The 22,639-nt window shown below is 41.1% G+C and overlaps 1 protein-coding gene and 1 long non-coding RNA gene across 3 annotated transcripts; one reads left to right on the forward strand and one right to left on the reverse strand.

Annotated features, from left to right (window-relative positions):
- The first annotated feature begins 121 nt into the window (after window positions 1-121).
- Window positions 122-17,222, forward strand: LOC123477456. The gene is made up of 7 exons (XM_045180810.1): window positions 122-557; window positions 11,757-12,070; window positions 12,163-12,214; window positions 14,552-14,684; window positions 15,220-15,392; window positions 15,524-15,763; window positions 16,938-17,222. The coding sequence occupies exons 1-7, from the start codon at window positions 500-502 to the stop codon at window positions 17,012-17,014; spliced, it is 1,047 nt and encodes a 348-aa protein (XP_045036745.1). The 5' UTR covers window positions 122-499; the 3' UTR covers window positions 17,015-17,222.
- A 2,377-nt stretch (window positions 17,223-19,599) lies between these two features.
- LOC116918181 lies at window positions 19,600-22,173 on the reverse strand. 2 transcript variants are annotated; one of them, XR_006652620.1, is made up of 7 exons: window positions 21,846-22,173; window positions 21,680-21,781; window positions 21,436-21,564; window positions 20,687-21,369; window positions 20,373-20,596; window positions 20,139-20,298; window positions 19,600-20,080 (listed from the first exon to the last, which is right to left on the reverse strand). It is a non-coding gene; the product is annotated as an uncharacterized LOC116918181 (long non-coding RNA). The 2 variants fall into 2 exon arrangements; XR_006652619.1 differs by having other exon boundaries at window positions 20,143-20,298; window positions 21,846-22,172.
- Between the last annotated feature and the right edge of the window lie 466 nt (window positions 22,174-22,639).

Consider the following 22,639-nt stretch of genomic DNA (forward strand, 5'->3'; position numbering starts at 1 on the left):
GAAATGGGGCGGGACTTGGCCCGCTTGTTTAGTATAGGAACAAGAAAAAGAAAAAGAAAAAAAAAAAGAAAAAAGAAAATAACAGAGGAGGGAAGTTGACCGGCCGAGGGTCTGTCTGAGTCACAAGTAGTCCATCCAGGCATCAGAAAGGACGTTCAAGTTACCTACAGACCACCTCTTTTAATAGATAGCTCGCAGTTTGTTTTTGTTTTTTTCAACTAGGGTAGAAATAAACTCCCGTTTTCCGGTTCAAAACGCAACAGTTATCTCCATCAGCTTCACTTAATAATCTACATCCATTGTCAAGCCGTGCTTGCGCAACTTGTTGTGTTACTTATTGGCAAACTCTTTTTCAAAAACAATAGTTCGGAAAAAAAAAAAAAGAAAGAAAACAAACAAACAAAACACATCGGAAGCACACAAAACAGTGTGCATTTGAGCGCTTCACGTTCAGTTGTTTTTACGGAACCGACAAACAGCTTTGTGAGTTGGCAACAGAATGGAAAATCCACTGCTATTCGTCACGCTCAGCGTTTTTCTATTGCATTTCAATTTGGGTAAGTGTCCGCATTATATTTTATTTAATTTACCACTCGTTTGTTGAAAAAGGGGCTTTTCCCTCCATATTCGGTGTGGTCCAATTCCAATCTGTTGTGCCCCGATGTGTTGGGACTGTTAATACTTGCGGTGATGATCTCACTGATTACACACTCTCGTTTTGTTTGCCTCTCATCGAAGATGACGGCCTGTCACGGCATCCGTGTCGTAAGATCAGAGAGCGTTGCAAGGGTCTCTGCGCCTCTCCGCTGGATGCGGGCTATTTATGTTTCACCGCTCGTTTGGTAAAATCCGCGTCGACGCTTCAGTTCAAACGGGGAGTGCACACCGACCTCCGCGATGGGTAGACAAGCAGGAAAGAAGGGAGTGTAAGATAAGCAATAGGAAGTTTTCATCTTGATTTCATACGTGACACGAAAGCGTTCGATTGTCATCCATCAAGTCAATATCGCCTTGTAACCATCTATCCGGCGGATTAAACATCATAACACGACCGCATTGCTCAACGACCCCATGGGCCGGCAGGCTCAACTTTCCCATTGTTTTTGTTTTGTTTTTTTGGTAAACTCCGTAGGCTGTGGTATTATTAACATGCGGCAATCGCTGTCGGCGGCCATTTTCACTGGTCGGATTTATTGCCTAGAAATCACACCGTGCATTATGTTATGGAAATCTTTCCTCGTGTTACCCCAAAAGCAGAGGTGGAGTTGACTATTTGTTGAATTAAGTAACAACGCAATTGTCAGCGTTTTTTCACGTTTCAGTGAAAGGGGGGCAGCGGATGTTTAATTACTTCTTCTGAGAATAACATGAAAATAAAACAATCCATTCCGTGGTGATAAAACCATACGTGTGGCACACATGTAACAGGCAGTTGCAGCTATTTCTCGCCATTCTTTCTCGCCAGTAATAGACTTACATGGCGTCTGCTTTGTCGAAGACGACATAGCGGTATGCGTGAAAAATTGAATGGCCGTGAGTGTATGGCGCCGTACAATTGATGGGACGTGCGGCAGACTAGCAGCCACATGCAGTTTCCATTTTCGCTTGCTTTTCTTTCGTTTGTGTATGTTGTGTGTGTGAGTGTGCGTACGTTGCTGACTTCATTACCAGTCCCAGGCCATGTAGGTAACATTCTATAAATGGAAGAGGGAGCCCAAGTGGAGCGGTCAGATTTCGGGAAACCAATGACACGGTCAGCTCTTGTGAACTGATTCAGCAATTCGGTCGTCATCGTGTGGGTGGTGAGAACGGGATTGCCTTTTTTCCCATGACTCTCGCACACGCTCGGCATTCGACGCCCAGTTTACACAACGACGCCAGCTCTCAACAGCCTGTCTCCAGCGAAATTCGACTTTGCGCCGTGTATTCCAGAACGTATTGTTACGAGAACGGAGCCCATTTTTATAGCTCGGAATTCGACAACGGCAATGTATTTCATTGTCTAGCGCGTGTCTTTCTCGGCGGTGTTACTTTTACAACCCACGTGAAAAGGAGCAGCAAAATGTACACACGTTCACTGTAATATATTAGCGTCGGACAGATTGCTGCCGTTGCTAAAGCAGACGCAGCGGCATAATACTCTTGCCAAACTGCCTCGCGTAACGGACAGACAAAAAGATAAAATTAGAGGAAACGAAAAAGAAAAAGAAAAACGGAAAGGAAAAGGAAAAGGAAAAAGAAAAGAAGTAAAAAAATCTCCATATTCCGGCAGCAAGGGGAGTCACAGTTCTAATTGTAGCGTCATTCCGTTTCCACAACCCTAACCATCATCGGACAGCGCATTGCAAACGTGGGGTCAAAAAGCTTCCAGGACCACTCCAAACAGGCCTGACAGCCCAATGCCGCTGTCCAACGGAACGGTCAATCATATGATATATCCGGAGGACGGAAGCAGGTGTCCGGAAATCCACGCTTAACATCCGGTCGCCATTGAATTTTCTGATCTGGATCATCCTGACGCCATTGTGTTTAGCCTGACTGTGCATACAGTGCGTGACATCCTCCTGGGTGACGCCCGATACACGACGCTTTGACGCAACACACTTGTTATCCTTTTTTCGTATTTTACGCGAGGGAGTAGAAAAAGCCAGGGAGCAGTTGCCTCTGTTTTTGTCTACATCATACAACTGTAAATTGCTATACGCTATGGAGCCATATCATGGCCACATCTGTCATCTCGTAAAAACAAAACAGTTGCTGGAATCCTTCAGGGCAAAAAAAAAAGAAAAAAAAAAAAAAAGAAATATGAAAATAAAATGAAAATAACACAAGTAAGAAATAAAAAAGAAACGGGTGGCAACGGGTATGCGCGCGTGTCGTAGTTTTGTTATAGGAATATGGGCCCGGTGGCCACACTGCTGATGTGAGCGCGTGCACCTGCCCCCACGCGTTGACCAAAAATCGCACCACTAACCAACCGTAAACCGGAAATTTGTCTACCTATTTTACACTCTCGTGTTTTCCTTTTTTTCTTTTCTGTCACGTTGAATGAAATGTCTATACAACGTCACTAAACGAGCAACAAAACAACGAAAAATAGAAGCCCACCATTCAATCAAATATACGATCAAGGTCGAAGCTGGTATATCGTCATAGGCAATGCGCATGTCCAGATTACACTCCAGCATGTGTTTTATGCAAACTGCCTTGCTCAAGCAGAGAGCAACAAGCGAATGATCACAATAATTTTTATTGTGGGCCCGTGCGCGGCCAGCTGCCGACCGTGGCTGCTGAACGAGTTGGGTTTCAGCTGCCGCTTCTGCGGTTGGATGAGACCTCGGTGAGGTTCCTTCAGCTGGCTAGTCCGATCCTTGGTCATGGGGCAATGGCACCACCGTACACCACTGCACACCACACACATACCACTCTACATACGCACACTGCGTTCTATTTTTCACCGGCTTCTTTTGTTCGTCACCTGCTGGCTGCTGCCGTTCGTTCACATCCCCCTGAAAAATAGCTACCCCTTCCAATTTCCCCTTTTCCCATCTTCTTTTCTTTTCACCTATTTTTTTCCCCTACTGCTTTCATACCCTATTGTTCCTAATTTTCCAAAAAGCCTCTCTTCGCGTTTTGCATCTTTCAGTTCGTTGGCATCTTTATTTTTCTTCTCTCTTTGGCTTTCTTGCTCTACATTTACAACGGTCTGGTCAACCATTCTGTACGCATTAGTAACGGTTGCTGTCGGTGATGCCCCCTTCGACCTGACGTCACAGTCTTTGATACCTGCGCTGCTGGTTTTCAACCAGAAAAAAAAAAAAATATATATAGTATATATATATATATTCTTGTATATAGATTTCCTTTATTTAACCTCGAGAGACGTCCGGGAATGCCATCCCTTTTTAGTTGGTGATGTCCGATTCATCCAAAGATCCGTATCAAGACGAGGGTGCGTGGAAAACGTGACGGCAAATTATCTCCAGCTCTTAGGCGTTATTTGCTTAGCTGCTTTCCCCCATCTTTTCCTTTCCTTTTCCTTTTCTTTTTTTAAATTCCTATTTGAAATAAGAAAGAGATACAAAAGAGTGCTGGTTTAGCTCTCTGTTTCCTGGGCTCATATTGAAAGCAATGCATTGAAAATGAATACTAATACCACAACAATAAATTCTGCGTATCACAACAGTCAATCGAATATCAGTGCAACGAATTAACAAGCTACAAGAATAATGTAATTAGAGAGAAAACACTCTCCGTTCGTCACGGCTTGAACAAGCGTCATCTTCAATCACAGCTAACGAAATGTACGTTCCGATTCACCCACGGAAATCTGACCAAAAATGACCAACCGGAAATGAGGAAGCCCCTAGTATTCCCCCATCTGCTCTGCCTGTTGGATCTTGCATGTATCCTTTTTCTTGCCTTTCCTGTTTTGCGCTCCATCTCGATGTACACAGGGCTTCCGGTAGGCTCTCATCTGCTCTTTCCCTTCTCCCCCCCAGTCTGGCCAAATTTTTCTAAAAATTCAATCAAGTAACAGCATGCAAGTCTTTTTGTACAGGCATATAGGCTAACGAAACGTATAGCTGTGTGCAGTATATCTGTTGGGTTGCAGGACTGCTGCGTACGGATACATACATTAGCATACAAAAAAAAAGAGAGAGAGAGAAAGAGAAAAACCAACACTGCCTTCCTGCTTTGCTGCATGATTGATTCTTTTCTTAATCGTACATTTTTTTATTGTTGGCTACGTTTGAGATATACCCGCATCTCCTTGTTTACATCTTCTGATCGTTTCTCTGTGAGAAAGACGAAAAATGGGTTCACCGCCTTAGATCGTAACTGTCCGGTCGGCCCCTACACGGGTCTCTCACAAGCATTTTAAGAGCTGGCAGAAAAAACAAAACAAACAAAACAAAAACAAGGGATGATAAAGGGGAAAAGACTTTCAATGGCCTCCTTCTCCGCAGGTTCTAGCAATCCATTATGTTTCTAATAGGGCTTGAAGGGTTCAAATTTGGAGATTGAATTACGAATGAAACTGTCCGGCAACAAAATCAAACCTTTTTATGCTTGCAGCGCCAACCACGTCTCAACTGTTGCTCCATCTATTTACTTGATCGTGATAATGTTATAAAACATCACAGTTGAGTGGTGATGCGCTCCAGGCAAGGCAAGTGGCCGTAAACAACTAGACATACTAACACATCCCTACGCTTTCAAAGATACACGTCAATGAGCGTGTATCCACCATTTTCTTCAACTTGATTGGCGTTAGATGTGTATCTTTTGAAAATCGCAAAAAAAATAAAAAAAATAAAAAAATGAAAAAGAAAGAAAGAAAGAAAGAAAGATTCGAAAAGATGTGGAAACAGAGAGAGAAAAATGTTCAACGTTTATGGACATTGGTTAGGTTTCATTCTCATGGCGCGTGGCACAGGGGTTAGGTTAAACGATGAACCCTTTTCCGGATGCCAATGGAAACAAAACCAAAGAAAGTAAATGGATATGGTCGTACGGTAGCCATTTCACACGAATTCCAGCGAGAGGCTTGTCACCTGCTGAAATATCGCCATACAACCGCCGTCCTGTACGTGCCACCGAAACAAAAACGAAGAAGTTTGCTAGGGCCTTTAGCAATTTTTGAAGACCAACTTAAGACCAGCGAGAAAAGCGGGGTGGGCCACGTGTAAGACAAACACAACTTCTTGCTCACCCCACCTCCCGTGTCACGCACAATAACCAAGAAAGAACGCAGAGACGAAAACAAGTGCAGCTTCTCTGTAACGCCCTAAGACTCGACTAGAGCAATTTACGACGAACAACTGGGAAACAATGACACCCTGAAAACCATCAACTTAATAAAAGAGAGAAAGAGAAAAAACACTGAAGTAGAAGATGTTGCCAGACAGTTTTTTTAAATTTATTTTTATATTTATTTATTTATTTTTTTGCATTGCAGAAACTATTTAGCTGGAAAAGATTCAGATTCAGTGGAACGTTGCGTGTGAAGCTCTGGGACAATAGTGTCATTTGATTCACTATTAGCTGCGAGTAATTTGCTGAAAACACTGGAAATGATGATAAGCATCACATATCCCCATAGGTCCAGTTACTCGACCAGTAAACCTGTTTATAGAAATACCGGTATAGCCATTCGTGGTGGTTGTTACGCCACGGCAACAAAGCACCGCTCATCGAGAACACACCCAAATTGATTGGTTACACGTACTAATCCGTCCCATTTTGAATTGTCCTCTTCCCCTCCTCCGATTGGTTCACCTCTACAGTCGATGTTCTGAATTAACTGCGGATGTGAACTTTTCTAGTCCTCCAACATGCCATGGAACCCGGAGTTGGATTGACCATTAAATAAACTAACGCCTGTTGTACGCATAAATAATTCAACCCTGATCTATCGTTCTATAAAGAAAAGAAAAAACGATAGGGATCAACAAAAGGCTTTGCTCATGGGTAAGCTTCCCAGCATCGTACGCCGGAAGATCAAATATTCATGGAAGTCCTTTCTTTCGCCTATTGATGTCGAACGTTCTTATCTGAAGCAGCTGAGGGGAGGGTGTTGCGTTGATCATTATACTGTACGTGTAGACTTTGAAAGTCAGGTCATATTATTTTGCCGTATGCCGAGACTATGTTGCTTTAATCAAATGAATCAAAAAATTACTCAGCCTAGACGTCTAACCAATAGACTGAATATATTATCCATTCCCCTTTCCCTCAAAAGGTCTGAAACGAATTGAGAATCGAAAACAAAAACAAAAACTTTATCCGATTTTGCGATTTTTTACGATATGAATCACGGACATTTATGATGGAGTACATGCCGATGCAGTAATTGAGCCGATTCGAGCCAAGGCTTCTCCCGAGTCTCTTCCATCCTCTCTCTTCCAAATTCCGATTTTCGTTATGAGGCGTGTTACGGCCTCGAAGTAACGTGACCTTACTTAATACTGTTTCACCCATGTCGTTCCAAATCGAACTTGTGATTAATCAAGTGATGCTAAGCGGCTCGCTTCAACCTTTCCAAACAGGATACACCTAACCCTTTGTTACGATAATATTTAATCAAAACCATACCGCATTATGCCTCGAGTGCCTTATACGGAATTGCCACGAATGATACACGAAGAACGAGGCATTGTTTAGTGCTGAGAAACAATCTGGGAAACTCTAGACTTTTTCATTAGCCAGAGATACCTAATAATATATCCCATATGTCCAGCTTTGAAACCATAAAAAAGCTGTTGAGCCGGACGTTAACCGACGCCGTACCGGATCTAAACTGGTGCAGGTTAAACTGTAGCATCAAGTATAAATGACGCGCTCATACAACATATGTCAACCAGGTCACTGCCCATTGGCATGTGTGGTAATCTACGCTACGCTTCAGAAAAAAGTGCTCTGCAGCAATCGGCTCGAATTTTCGTCGGCTTGAACGGTTTTATTCCTTTATCAATCATAACCGGAAGCGAGTTTAAGAGCATTTTAACGGATTCTTTCGGCTGTCAGCGTTTGTGCTGCCGTGTCAAGCGCAAATTCAGCTCGTGCTTGCCAGGACAGGAACGAACAGCTGCATCTGCAATGTGGACTACCAGACCCGGTGTTGTCGTTGAATACCAGCCAGTGATTGCACGCCGACAAAAGATGGTGCAAAACAACTACAGAAAAAATTAAATAAATAATAAAAATGAAAATCAACACTTTTTAAGGGGGAAGCGAATTTTAGAAAGTGACGAGCGTTCGTTCAACCTAGTAGATTACACAGTAGCTCGATTCTATTTAGGGATTTGGCAACCGTTGAATGTCTTCATTTCTAAAATTGCCAACGGAACTTACCCGTGTGTTACACAACGAGATGAAGGCTTTGGAAGTCATCTGAACACAGAAAGAAACTCTACAGTTTGGGCTACCCCTCCATCTATCTTTTGATCTCTCCTCTAAACAAATATGCATGAAAAAAGAACACAAATTCTTCATCGAGTCATCAGTCCTAGCTTCTATCGGTTTTAGCGAACCCCATTCGCGAATAAAGACTGGCAAAGACCTTGCTGCTCTCCTTGGTAAATTGTCACATTTTTAAACAAGCGTCAGTCCGCAGCGGATTTGTGTCCTACAAGATCAATCAATACTCTTCCGGCACCGCATGATTAAAAGCCATTTTTTCGTTATATGATTTTCCACGGTGCGTGCAGACTTATCGAAGTACCTTTTGCTCATCCTCGCTTTTACGGTTGACAAACAAAAGTTTTTGTTTCGGAACTGTAACTCTTACTCGATAGATGAGAAATTTGGCGATTAAAGATGTAAGCAATCAGAGTTAAACAACGAAAAAAAAAAAAAAATTCAAAAACCAAAACCAAAACCAAAAAATCAAAATAAAAAACAAACCAAAAAAAACAAAACAACTCTAGAACCACATGAGGCTATTTGGATCGGGTGCCATAAAGATTTCGGCAAATCGTAATCGACTAAAATGTTTTATTTGTTTTGTTTGTTTTATTTGCTTTGCCTGAAAACATGCGAGCCCAAATCTAGTCGTTAAAAGCGCTGAAGGAGGTACGGTAAAGAGAAGACGAGAAAAAAAAAACCAAAAAAAAAAAAACAAACAAAAATAAATAAAATAAAGTAAAACACAAATAAGAAAAGGGCATAAAAATGAGAAATCTAGAAAAAGGGTAAGGCCACCAACGGTGAAACCCATCCATGTGCTGGCTGAGCGCGAGAGCCCGAGCATTTCCAGAGCGAATCAGTGCTTGATCTGCAGCGTGGCCGGTAACCGGTGAGGGTGATCGGCTAGAAATAGTCCTCTATGCGATATGTCCTTGCTTTCTTTTCGGCGGGTGGAGATGGGAGAGGGGGAGACACTTCAGCGTTAACGTGAGCATATCAGTATAATCAGCCGACCCTGGGAGAGCGCGTCGAACATTCGACCTCGTCCCACGTAAAAATCGGAGTCAGCTTGATTTACTACCGGACTGGGCGCGGACACCCCACCAAAAATAATCATCGAGAGAGTGGTTGAAAGAAAAGAAAAGAAAAGAAAAAAAAAAACAAAAAAACAAAACAAAACAAAAACCAAAAAAATTCAGAAAGGAAACTACGTGGAGGTCACCGCCTTTTTGACTGGTCGCGCTTCTATAAATTAACCACCCTTTTTTTCTTATTGCCGTGCCACTGTAATGACCCCAGATAAGAGGGGGAAAAGGTAAAAAGGAAAGGGTGATAGGACACAGCGATTCGAGAACGGAAAGCAGAGTGCGACAAGCGCTCAACGGCGCTAAAAAGAAACAAAATACTCGGGACGTAGGGCCTGCCGCAAGACAAATAAAAAAGCAAAGGGATCGAGGCCTTTGGCTCCATAACGCACGCCAACACGACACGGCTGCGTCAGACAAGACCAAGGGAATTTTTCTTGCATGGCGCCTCGACCTGCCTCTCCCTCTTTCTTTGCCTCTGTCTCGCTCTCTTTCTCTCTTTCCTTCCCTCTGACTCTGCCCCGTTTTAGCGTTACTGGCGGCCTCTCGCTTCCTATTTATTCTGTAGATTCTTCCCTATTTCTACCGCCTTACCAAACAGGGAAGCAACGGATAGCGAAGACTACCCGCAGTGCAGCCATATCTGTATGTCTCGCAACTCGGTGTCGATCCTCGAAGCCCAACGATCTTAGCTATTGCTATCTTGCGCAACGCTTTCGACGACGAAACAAAAAAAAAACAACAACAAAAAATGTCCAAAACTCCGACGACGTTAAACAGTCTCCAAGATGACAAGGAATAAAAGCAAGAAAATAAAGAGAAAGACGACAGTGACAGGAGTCCCCGGAAAGCTTTTTCACGTCTCCCTTCCTGAATTCCTCAGGTATCCCAATAACATGACGTGCCACCAGCGGTTCAACCCCAAGCGGGTGGTGCTGCGCTCACGACCGCGTGTGGCCCTTCGTGTACTAGACTATATATCCTTTCCAAAAAGGCGAAAGGTCATACCAGTCTAGCATCCCTTATCGACAACTTCTATGCGCGCAACTCGTACCACGTATCACAGTAATGGCCTTGAGTGCTGCGCGCTTTCCTTCCAAATGTTCACCCATAGTTTCTGTTAAATCAGTTAATCGTTTTTGTGTTGTCCAAGTAGCACGGTAATCAGACCGACAACTATCGTGCCCTAACGCTTTGGGTTGTATAGAAGTTTTTCCCTTTTACAAAGGACTTCACTTTGGGTCCAGCAAATTTTCCATCACAAGTGTAAATCTTTATCACCGATTACAAGTTTGAATAAAAATGAGAGAATATCGATAAGTTTCCTCTTGTCCTCTCGTTCCAAAAATAGAAGAAAAAAAAAATAAATAAAAAAGGAGATTAAAATGAGATATATGATCAGATGGAACCATATCGATAGTGACCTATATACATAAGCAAAATACTCAATACATGTACAAAAAGTCGCTTTCATGGCGTGATCTCATATTCGGGATTAGAAAGTTTTTCAACGCTTGGGCGCAGTGGGTGATATTCGAGGGAAAGCAGAAGGGGGAAAGGGTTTGAATGTTCGGTTTGTGTTCTTCTCTCTTGTAGATGTTACGATAGTCAGGAACGTACGTACGTAGTCTACTTCAACGTTACCATTTTCCACATTGGTTTCCCAAATCGCGAAATGTTTGCCTTTATTTTTTATCGAATTTGATTCTTCAGTGTATGAAGACATTTTTGTCGTTTCTTAATAAACGTCACCATAGCTAAAAGCATTTCCCTAATGCCTATACAATTCCTTAAGAAGTTGCTGATCTAAATGTTTGCAAACCTCTTGTTGAACAACAATTATAGCCTCGTGCTTTCGGGTTGTTTGAGGAACCCAAATATTACATGAAGTTGATGCCACCAGCTTTATACAGGTTTTTTCAATCAGTCCGGCAGCGAATCACAATCCACTGCCTACAACAAACAAAGTCATGATAAACGCGAAAAACTCGAATTGAGATTTTCCTTATGTTACATCAAATAGTGGAAGACACGACTATTATTTTGCAGTTTCAAATCCAAAATGATTATATTTCGCATGGGGCGGATTTCACGTGCCTGCTATACAACCAATTGATGAAGTCTTCACTGGCAATCTTAACATTTAGAATCACTTGCCAACGAGCCACGTATGAACCATAATCGATCATGTATTGAGTGCGCCAGGAAAAGAAAAGCGATTTATGATTCTCAATTTTCCAATGCACAATGAGGGGCTTTGATTTGTAAAAACAGTGACGAAACACTGATAATTTTTTTTGGTACCGATCATTGATGGCAACCTAATCTATCGACATCCTAAAAAAGACTTGTTTCTAAAGAAACCCGACCGTCACATTAAATTTTCCCCTTGACGTGCAGGTTTTATAGTTGATATCTGATCGTAACGAATTGGCTGCTTAGAAGCTAATGAATCAGTTGTGACCTCGATTAGATCCTTTTAATAGCTAGCATCGATTTCCAAGCAAGGCAGTCAAAAGAAAATTTCTAAAAAAAATTCGAACGCATTCGTGTGTTTCTTTAACGTGCTCCGAATTTCATTGCTCGTGTCATTAGAAGGCCTGATTGGCCCATGACGCTTACCATTGGTGGCTCTGTTTATCTAAAACATGTACAGCTGTTCTGTAGCAGAAACGCAGTTTTGCGTTCGTTTTCGTTATTTTTAAAATGATCAAGCTGACTAACATTGTGACTCATCTGATTGGAACTTTGCGCAAACAGGAGGCGTCCGAGGAGTAAGCATCACGTCAATTCAAGTGCCACCAGCCGTGGAAAATGGAAGCGCGTCTGTGGTACTAGACTGCGACTACTCGTTGGCTTCCCACGAGAAGCAGGGGCTCGTCGTTCAGTGGTTCTTTCGCGACCACCCTCTTCCTGTATATCAATGGATTCCGGGCAAGAGGCCTCAAGATAATGGACCGCTTAAAGGTCGCCTGAACTTGGAATACCGTGCTTCAGAAGATCCCTATCACCGGCATAGGGCACTAGAAATCTTGAACCCCTCTACCGATCTCGGAGGCGATTACCGCTGCAAAGTATGAAATACTTTAGTCACTTACGCGACGATATGTCATTTTACAAATTCCCTTGTCCACGCGTGTCTCACTTTTCGACTTCCATTTCATAGGTAGCCACATTTGACAACGAAGACAGTCAGAACGCTCACATGGTGGTATATGGTAAGCACATGCTCAAATCTCTACTCTCCCTTTTTCTTTCTTCTCAAGGCGGTTACCCATACAATTATTTAAATAGTTTGAAGTGCGTCCTTTTTTTTTTTTTTTTCCTTTTTTTTATTTTATTTATTTATTTATTTTTATTTTATTTTACTGATTCATTTGCCACCGCACTGCTGTTTGGTAAGGATTTGTCTCATCCTTCCTTGCCATATAACCAAACTCCTTGGGTAAGGAAAATAAAGAACAGATTAGAACAAAAAATTTAATGTACTCTCTAAGAAATATCTCGGGGTTTTTACCGAGAAATAACTCGGTAATCAACGTCCAGACTTTTTTGTCGGCATTTTTTTACCGACAATTTAAATCGGGAAAACAGTGGTAATCCGAATACTATTGTCGATTTACCTTTATTTTCCCAAAATTTGGGGGTGTATTCACCCCTTCATTCTCAAGGTCCAGACGTCTGGTTTCCCCCTTCTACCCCTACTGTATTCTTGTATTTTCAAGGTCTGTCTGTCTAAATGTGTGCAGACGTCCTTCATCATCATGCAGTACTTTGTAATATCATAAACGGTTAAGACATTATTTTAATTGTTATTGAATAACATTAACTTAAAAATTTTTATTTCTAAAATATTTCTAATAATTTTATTTAAAGCCAACTATTTAATTTTTTCTCGATAGTTTAAAACTATTATCTCTCTCCGACCTACTACTATTCGTTTAGCTCCGAGCTGGTGGTTTTCGGGGGATTCGAACCATAGCACCAGTACGTCTTTTTCATAGAAGTCTGATATTTTACCACTGTGCCACATTGACTGTTATATGTGCATTATAGAATGCACTATATTGTGAGACATGTGTAGGGTGATAGAAAAATTTTCGGGAAAATTTTCATAGAATTGAAAATCTTATATGTTATGTATATGAATTAGACTTTTGGCCATTAACGCTCCATATAAATTGATTTTACGATTGTCGAATTGTCGAAAAAAGAATTGCAAATTAACAACTGCAATCATTCTCTTCATCTTGAGGCCAAAATGGAAAAAATGTGCCTCCCCGTTAAAAAATCCTTATTTGTTAGGTTAACCAATTTGCCAAACCTAAGGGAAAACTACAGTTTTTTTTGTAATCCTTCATTCTTACAAAAACAATACAAACAAAAATGTCCCCCACACCTAGGATAAAAATCAGTTAGGTAATTAGGCAAGGCCTCTGGCAATGCTTTTGTTTACTTTTCTTTGTTACGATCGCCAACCCGCCCTAATATGTTTGTCCTTCAATCGGAATACCGTGATTGATTGTCGGATATTTTTCTTAGCCTTTAAAAAATCATATTGTAGGGATTTTGGCGTAAAATCAGTGAAAAACCGACAAGTATATCGGTAAAAATGTACCGAAATGTAATCTTGGAATTTTTTCCCGACATATTTCTTAGAGAGTATGTATTTAAAAAAAGGTAGCATAAATAAATAAAAACAGCATGTGAAAAAAAAAAAATAATAAAAAATAACATTCCAGAAACCATAATACTGTAGCCCTTCATACTAAGGTAGTTTAACATTAGTTATAACGACAAATCAATGTACCAAAGAGTGCGAAAGAAGACATGACACCAAAATTGGTGCAAACGCATTGCCAATTCTGGCCGTGAGGGTCGATTGAAGATCCGTTTATTTTTAATGTCTACCATAAATGATTTTACACAAAATGGAGGACAAAAGCCGACTGATACGCGCTGACACGCAGGATAGTAGTGCCACTATACCACCCAATCTTTTCCCGAAGGAATCGCGACTTGGATAGGTGAAAGCGTAATGAGTCAGTTGAATGTAGTAAGGGGCACTCTAGGAAAATTGACGATGACGTTTTTTAATTAAGTATTATTGCTACTTTCTAAACTATGCTGTAACTGAACAAAGCTTAAATGCTCTTAATACGGTGTACAAATAGGAGCATTTCTGAAAGCAAAATGTTCTAAGGCCAAACGTGTTTCACTGTTCGTCGCCTGCTTCGCGGCTACGACCAGACAATTTGCACTCGAATCAAGAAAACAAAAAGCAGCATAAAGCTATCCCCCCTCCTATCTAGAAAAAAAAAAAAAGTGAGAAAATTACGAACTATTCAATTCAGCCTCATTTGCCTGGCCTCCATTATCGCGCTAGCCAACATACGTACGAGTAGCTGGTATATTAAATCTGAAATCTACTGATTCGTTTCTTTCCTATTTTTACTACGATTTTTTTTTTCATGCCCAGCCGGGCAACGTAATTCAATAGTCTGACAAACTGTATACCATTATATTTTGATTGGTGGTTCTGTATCTGATTGCAGTGCCAGCAGCTTCGTTCACAGTAGAAAAGACCAAACCAACGACATCCACAGTGAATGTGACCTGTAAGGTCGAAGGCGTTTACCCGCTTCCCCAACTTGAGTTGATCCAGGAGGACGGACCCCATGGAAATAGGTATTGGAAATTTCGCCTATTGTTTGCCTTTCTAGCAATAACTTATTCAGCTCCAACACGTACCACGAAAATCTAAAAATCTTTGCTTGCTGTTTGTCTGTACGTTGTATGTGCTGTGTGTGCGTGCGTGCGTGTATATTGTGCAGTCTGTAAGCTCTCTGGGCCTGTACGCGTGCCGAGAAAATGTATAAAGTTCGAAGTAGAAAATAGAAGAAAAGAGGGAAAAAAATTATAATATGTAGGTAAAGACACAAGAGGGCAAGACTAAGAAAGAGAAGAACCGAGAAACCGAGAACAAGGGAAATAAAGGGTTCGTGACCTCTCCGTGCCAAAAGCCACTCACGTTCTTATCATTAAAATGGTAGATCGACCGGCTGCCGTCAATGGCGCATTATACATGGCTGATCATAAAATAGATCCACTGTTAGAGCGGTCCACCAGCCACGCAGTTCATCTGACTTTATTTTTTATGTTATTCCCATGGTTAATCTTGAATTTACTTTCATTTTCTTGGGATATTGTGGCTGTTAAACAGGATGGTTGTGAAAGAGACAACACTTTACATCTCGTCACGAGGCGGGCGCTACGATGCTACCTTGCACCGAGTTTTAGAAGACAAACAACTACCGTCTGATGCCGCTTTCGAGTGCCTCCTGTCTTTGCCAGCGACCGAGTATCAAACTGCCCAGAAGATAACTTATCAACCAGGTACACATGTCTTCAATTATCTAGGAATGCAAATTTTTGTCACACGGATATTTGCATTTATATTCACTGGCCGGGTGACTGGGCACGCACTTCACCAATTCAATCTGATGCTGACGATGGCTTATTATCAGGTGCGCCTTTGGATGGCGGTATCATCCCCCAAGCGGCTAATGATATAAATGAGGATCACTCACACATCGGGATGGGTTCTGGTGGTGGAATAAGCATTCCTTCCGTTTCTGCACCACATCGTTCTCTGGATGCTATTGCATCTCCAGCAGGGGACACAACCATTGAAGATGATTCCGAGAACGCTAGTGTATGGCAAAGCGGCACAGGGCGAGGCATTCGAGCTCATGAAACCACTACTGGTATTTATAAAGCTTTTCCAAGATCACTAATCGGTTTCGTTTTCTCTGAATGATCTACATAGAATTAGATGTAAATTTTATTGGAAAATGATTTTACGGTAGAGGTAAAGAGCACATTCCAATCTAAAAGGATGTTATATACGTTAACAACTTTGATGAAATCATCATGTTTGATGATGCAATTCTTAGACGAGAATGGCTATTATTCTATATCCTATTTTACGAGCAAATTTTAGGCTTGTTTTCTTTTTTTTTCCATTCCTGGCTTGTTGGATCCTGCCCTAGTTGGATCAGCACCTTTCCGAGTAAAAAAAAAAAAAAAGAAATCGTGTGGGTGACCACCTGCACAAGAGAAAGGAAAACATGGCATGAGTAATCTTCATATATATATTTGCTTGAGCACACTGGGGCAATTAGCTGAGCGAGATCCCAGAATCACTCGTCTCCCTCGTACCAGCCGGACAGCTTGGTGTTCGTATGATTGTAAACTCGAGGGTTCTTCGGTTCTTGTTTGTGTTTTTCTATCTTTTTTCGCTGATGTTCCAATATTATTCTAAGAAGTCCTGTTCTCAAAGGCGGAAAGCGTTCGAAAGCCACCCAAAAGCGAATGTATGGGTGCATTGTTTAAGCTGAACCTACTTAAACATATACGGAGAAGTAACAGGGTTTTTCAATAACACATGTCGCAATGCTTGTTGTGTATGGTTGCATATATAAATTATTTGCTCTAGTTCTCAACACCATTTTCTATGTGACCACAGCGCGAATCAACGCTAAGGGAATGTGGAATTTTAAAACAACGTAGTATGCCGTCTCTTGGTTAGAACACCAATCTTCAAAATGTATGTTCACTAATTTTGGACTTTTGAGTATGTCGCTTTAAACGGCTAGCGCGGATTCAAGAGTAACAGAACATGAATGGGAGTATTGGATGGCAAATTCAGAATCGAAAATTTAGTTCTCAATACTAAACGGCTCTCGTTTTCGTTCTGGGTAAAAAAACATGTGTGGCAAACTAGCTAATTAAAATCCATCTTATTTCCTTTCATAATTGAGACTTGCATTGTCCTCTGTTTCTGCATTCAGACTACTAGGAATATGGATTCTTGATGGGTTTCACTTGTAGGCAAATTTAATAATTTTTTGTTTGTTTTTCTTATCGATTCATTTTTAGATAATGGAGCAAATGTGCATAAACGACCCCAAATCCTCGCTCTTTTGTTGGCGTTTTTCGTCATGGTCAGCCTTTGATTTAATTTGCTGCTCATCTCCGCGTCCGCCTAGTTTCCCTCTTATCCTTGTATACATTTATTCTTGTAAAATTAATTATCTTCCTTGCTTCGACGGGGATAGAGACGATGAAGCTTCACTTTGCTCTAACCAAACAGTCAATCTAAACAGTTGATCTTCGTCGCTCACAAAATGTCAAGCACTCAAAAAAATATTTCTTTAAATACTATAAATATTTGCAGTTGTAAGCCAGAGTAGGATTAATATGGTAGAAGCTACATACTGCATATGCATTGTGACCTTAATGCTTATACATGATTTTAAAACATGTTCCTGACAGGCATTCACAGTGGCTTTAGCTTTGCCGTTTGCGTCTACCCCCCATTTTATTATAACTACGTGCCCCACATGGAACTTTCTCCGCCTTGTCAGTATGTGGCATATTTCATCTTGTCATCAAATGAAGTTGCTAAAGGACATGAATTCGCTTCATTTGTGTATTTTTCTATAAAAAATCTTCTTTGCGTTTGTAGCTACACAGTTAGTCGTGCTAAATGTCTAGTCATCAATGACCAACAATGGCAGTGGCCTTGATTTTCTCGCAATGTTTAATAATTTCGGGAATGTGTTATGCAATCAACGCCTATAGATGTATTACCAATATCGACTAACCCCTTTTTTTCAATCCTTTCTCGTTGATTCTTCAATGGAACATGGGTGGTATGCAGTGGAAAGTTAGGTAACAAGTTCAACAGCCTTGTGAAGAAAAACGTATTCCATGGACAAATTCTAGCTGATCTTTCCGAAGTTTTCCTAATGTAGAATCATGTATGCCCTTCATATTGTAATCCGCTGGTGGAACCAACAAGTTCTTTGCCAATATAAATATTTAAGAAAAATATAAGAAATAAAACCAAAGAAAAAACATACAAGCAGACAAAACGACAATGTGTTATTTGTACAGATATTTCTGAGAACATGTAGTCTGTTCTACGCAAATGTTCGAAATCAGTTCTTAAATACAGAGGAAATTCAGTTTATTTATCTCGCTAACCCCCGTTTCACTACGGAAAAATTCTTCAGAATTGCATTTTGTCATTCAAAAGATCTGAATGTTACTTTTACGTTTGCATGAAAACGAAATCCAGATTACACAAGATGCAACCTTGCTCAGGCAAACGTAGCTTATCACTTACTAACTAGAAGACGACGCTCAGACCAACATCAGTCAGACTTGCATTCAGCACTTGTGGAAACTTACAAGAGATAAGTAGTTTCATATCCATGGAACTGCTAAGCATGTACCATGTATATTGTCGCGGGTGAAAAGGAAGATTGGTTATCTCTTCGCAGAGATGAGTCATCCGCTCCTTGGACAACGCTGCGATCGTGGTGAAGAAATTATCGGGAGAAGTCCGCTCTAAGAAAGATACGCAGATACGCAGTCCGGAAGGGGAGTAATTCGCGCGACGGTATAAAACGCTGCTACGAATCTGCGTTAGATGAGTCTCCATCGGGTGAGCTCCCAGAGCTGGGCTCCGTTAGAGGAGTTCCCTGGTTTCTTCAGAGGTCTTCAGACGCTTCTCCAACTTTTTGTAATGGTTATCCCCTTTTTGTTTGAGAAAACCATTGTTTAGATTTAAGTCATCACTTGTTGTATTCATTTGTGCTTGTTTAAATACAACCCGAGTGACAATATCTTGTATGCCTTTGCAGCCATGCTCTTGATGGCACGTGTCATATGAAAAGGCGAGGCTATCGCCAGTTCACATAGACTTAGAGAAATAATTACACCTCATACAAATTGCGGGGATGTCAACACAAAAAAATATTCGCAAACCCCAATATTTGTAAGTAAAAAAAAAAAGCAATAGTGTCACGGGGTCAATGACCAGCTGTGTGATCCGACTGGTATTTAGTACAACCGGACGTATGACGTCAGATACACTCATATATAGTCGCCATGTAATCTTGTATCGCTCTCAGTCTTACTCTTACTGCCCTTGAATACAACGTAGTGTTACATGGTGGAGATCAGGGTTGGGTCGAGCGCGAGTTCATGTGCGCTCCAAAGAAAATTTTGTGATTTCGAGCGCGAGGGCAACCATTGAAGTTCGCGCTTTTTTTTCCGCTCATTAGCACCCTCTACCAAAACCAAAAATAACTATTGTTTTTGGTAGGCGTTTTCCGCCGTGAAATCTATTGCCATGCCGGTTCGACTGTCAGTGCTAAAACCCCCATCTGGCGACGGCTATTGGTAGCCTTTTTGAATATGAATACATACCAACCTTTTTGAATAACCTTGATTGTAACTCGTTGTAAGCTACCACCAGGAACCTGACTCACTTTTAACCGACTTTTAGATTTTTGCATTTGAAGTCCCAACTTTATTCCGATTCCGTTTTTTTCCAATGATGCAATAGCCAACGAAGTGAAAAGATGTTTAAAATACAAAATCTAAAAGTCGGTTAAAAATGAATCACGGTGCTGGTCGTAGCTTACAACGGGTTACAATCAAGGTTATTCAAAAAGGTTAACCAAACCAAGTTCTCGGAAAAGCCATTTGTCTAACCTAAAACAACCGGCACACCTCTCACTTGGATAAGTTTGATTTTAAATATCATTTCAGTATTTCACTTTGTTACAAATTGCGTGAAAAGAGATATTTAAGGCTGGGCTTTCATCGGATTTTAACATTGGATATTCCGGCTCGATGAAAAAATTCTAGGAAAGTCACCTCAGAATCGAGTTTCGAAAGTTGTATAAGATCTCGACCGTTCGCGAACCTATATTCCCTTTGGGACTGCTTGTAGATAAAAATTTGCGGCGGTCGCAAAAGAGGACTGAAATGTTGAATCATGAATCAGGAAGAGCGAGATGCTGGAGATGGAAAACATTTCCCGAGTTAATCCAGGTATTGCTTGACATTAGTCAATTGAGGGAGTTCGACCGAAACAAGAAGGGGAATGAAATACAGATCCGATTTCCTGTTCAAAAATTGAATCCTGTTCTCGAAAGATTGCGTAAAGTGTACACACCATACGCGGTGGATCGTGTAGTTGACCAACTTGCGGCAACAACTACATCCTACAACATAATTAAGGTAAATTCATTATGAAAGATTTAGCCACTCAGACTTAATTACCTACCCTTGCAGGACAAGAACACATATATTGTAGCAAGTCACACAGAGCTCTACACTGCAAAAACGGATCTGACCGAATGCTCTTGCACGTTTTTCCAGAACTTTGGTCTTCCCTGCAGACACCTACTATTTCTGTCCGAAAAGGAGTAAATCCTGGTACCTGTAGAAGAATACAAAAGGAGATGGCATTTGAACGAGGACGAGGTAAAGATAAATAAAAAGTTTCCAAATAACCCTTAACAACTCGTTCATTATTTAAATCAGGAATCGATACAAGACGAATCTCAGGAAGCTTGGTCTCCAATAGTCCTTGAACAGCAACGAAATAGAGTTAGAACAACCCGTGACGACATGTTCAATAGAGCTCTTCAATCGACCAAAAGCCTGACGAATGAACTCCAAAATGTCCCCCTGCTAGCCTTCGAAGGATACCTTCAAGTATTGGAGGAATTTAAAACCTGTATTCGCCGGAACCGACCGTTTCAAATAATAATTGGGGTTATTAAGAATTGAAAACTCGATCTAACAATTGATTCTAATTCTATTACCGATTAAAACTCCATCAGCAGTAGCTGATCCGGTCGTTCCAGCAGTGGTTGATCTGGTCGTTCCAACAGTGGCTGATCCGGTCGATCCAGCAGTGGCTGATCCGGTCGATCCAGCAGTGGCTGATCCGGTCAATCCAGCAGTGGCTGATCCGGTCGTTCCAGCTTCGGGCGATCCAGTCTTTCCAATTACGGATGAAATCGAAAATGCTGCTGTAGTGGTTCATTTGGACCATTCATATGGAACGAATGGGGTACCGACTACTGTAGAAGTTGAGGAGGATCAACTAAGACAAAAAGGAGCAAGAGTGGATGAAAATCTGATGCTCTTAATGCTCCCCAACACCAAAAATCGCGCTGGACGCCCACGAGGAACGAGAAAGCTGGACCACCCAAAGAATGCTCCTAAGCCATTCGATAAGAAAAAGAAATCAGACCAGAAACATAGTAAGATAAAATTTTCACATCAAAACACATTCAAAACATTAATCAACTATGTTAATTCAGTTTTCTTGACTTGGTTCATCGGGAGCAAGAAGGCAGAGGAAGTTCTTCTATCAAAGCGGTTAATCGCCGAAGAGATGCGACACCAAATGCCGGAGCAAGTGTCAAGTGCAGTCTAGAATCCTAAGATCGAATTCGACAACTTCAGAAAGTTGTTTGATGAAGATGCATGGATGTCGGAACTACCAATGGGTAACATAAATTTGTCAGATAAAAGATATCTTAAAACTTTTCCAATTCAAATTTACTTTAAATTTAGTTGTAACAAAGAAGCGAATTAACACACATTTGTGTTACTACAACAAGCCTGTGGATGGGGGGGATATTGTGTGATTCTTTCCTCGTTCCATGTCACAGAAAATGTGAAAAATTGACACCTGGAGAGGTGATAAAAAGTAGATACTACACGTGTACTTTATCTTTTAAACTTGTAAAATAAATATCAATAATTACAGTTTGAAGACATAAGTTAATCAATTAAAAAATACTTACTCGTAACACCAATGGCAATGACTAAAAGTGAGATTCCAGCATGCTATAGCCTACATGACTTGCTAGACGAAAGATTTATGATGTCAGAATATCTACCAGGGACTAAATTCAAAAATTGAGTTGAACTATTAATCAGTGATGAGTGAATCAATTAAGAAAAACTTACTGAAACATCAATAGACTACCAATGAGTGAAAGTGACATTCTAGCATGCCCATTGCTATATATCACTTAGACAAAAGTGTCCAATGAGGTCATCTACCAGGGACTAAATTCAAACATTCAAACTTTCTTTTTGAAATTTTAATTTTTGGACTTAAGCGTTTTTAGTGCCTAACCCTGAGGCAAGAGTTGCGGAGAAGATTTACCGGGTTTTTCTCATTGCAAGAAAGTTGTGGACGTCTGTGTTAGATCTATGAAATAACCAGAACCTACCCTTCTCAAGGGGTCTTTATTTCTCTTCTTTTTACCAAACACACCCTTACTCTATAACCAGGGAATCCGGGCAATCGCGTACACCGAAGCCCTGTCAAGCCAGGCATGGATGCCACAGTCTGGATCTGTTTATAGAGTCTTTAAATGTTGGTTTTTGCTCGTAAAGGTTTGCGCATTAACCAAGTACACGACGGACAGCGGACCTTAGCCTAGTGGTATATCTTCTAAAGGCGGCATGAAATGAGCGTGATGACATGTTTTTCGTTAGTTCCAGGTAGACAGTTCGGGTGACCACGCACGTGAATAGACAAGCATAGCTTTTAGGGTGTTTTGATTTGTTTCCCATCTTTGGGTGTAGAATCCAGTTGTCCAACATATGCTTCTATTGGAGTTTCCATTTCCACAATTGGCTCCTGAATTGGATCCTTCTATGTTGTGGACGGAACCGGGTTTGTTGATGGACCCGAGTTGACTGGCGGGCTCTTGTCCTTTTTCTTTATTCCTCTTAGCTAGTCGGCTATCAGC

This window comes from Daphnia magna, unplaced genomic scaffold (genome assembly GCF_020631705.1).
Source record: "Daphnia magna isolate NIES unplaced genomic scaffold, ASM2063170v1.1 Dm_contigs066, whole genome shotgun sequence".
In the NCBI taxonomy this organism is placed as follows: Eukaryota; Metazoa; Arthropoda; class Branchiopoda; order Diplostraca; family Daphniidae; genus Daphnia; species Daphnia magna.

Excerpts from the sequence above, each read along its gene's own strand:
- LOC123477456 (XM_045180810.1), top strand. The coding sequence starts at position 500 with ATGGAAAATCCACTGCTATTCGTCACGCTCAGCGTTTTTCTATTGCAT. Across the intron at positions 12,071-12,162 it reads GAGGCGATTACCGCTGCAAA|GTAGCCACATTTGACAACGA; the intron begins GTATGAAATACT and ends TCCATTTCATAG. Across the intron at positions 14,685-15,219 it reads GACGGACCCCATGGAAATAG|GATGGTTGTGAAAGAGACAA; the intron begins GTATTGGAAATT and ends GCTGTTAAACAG.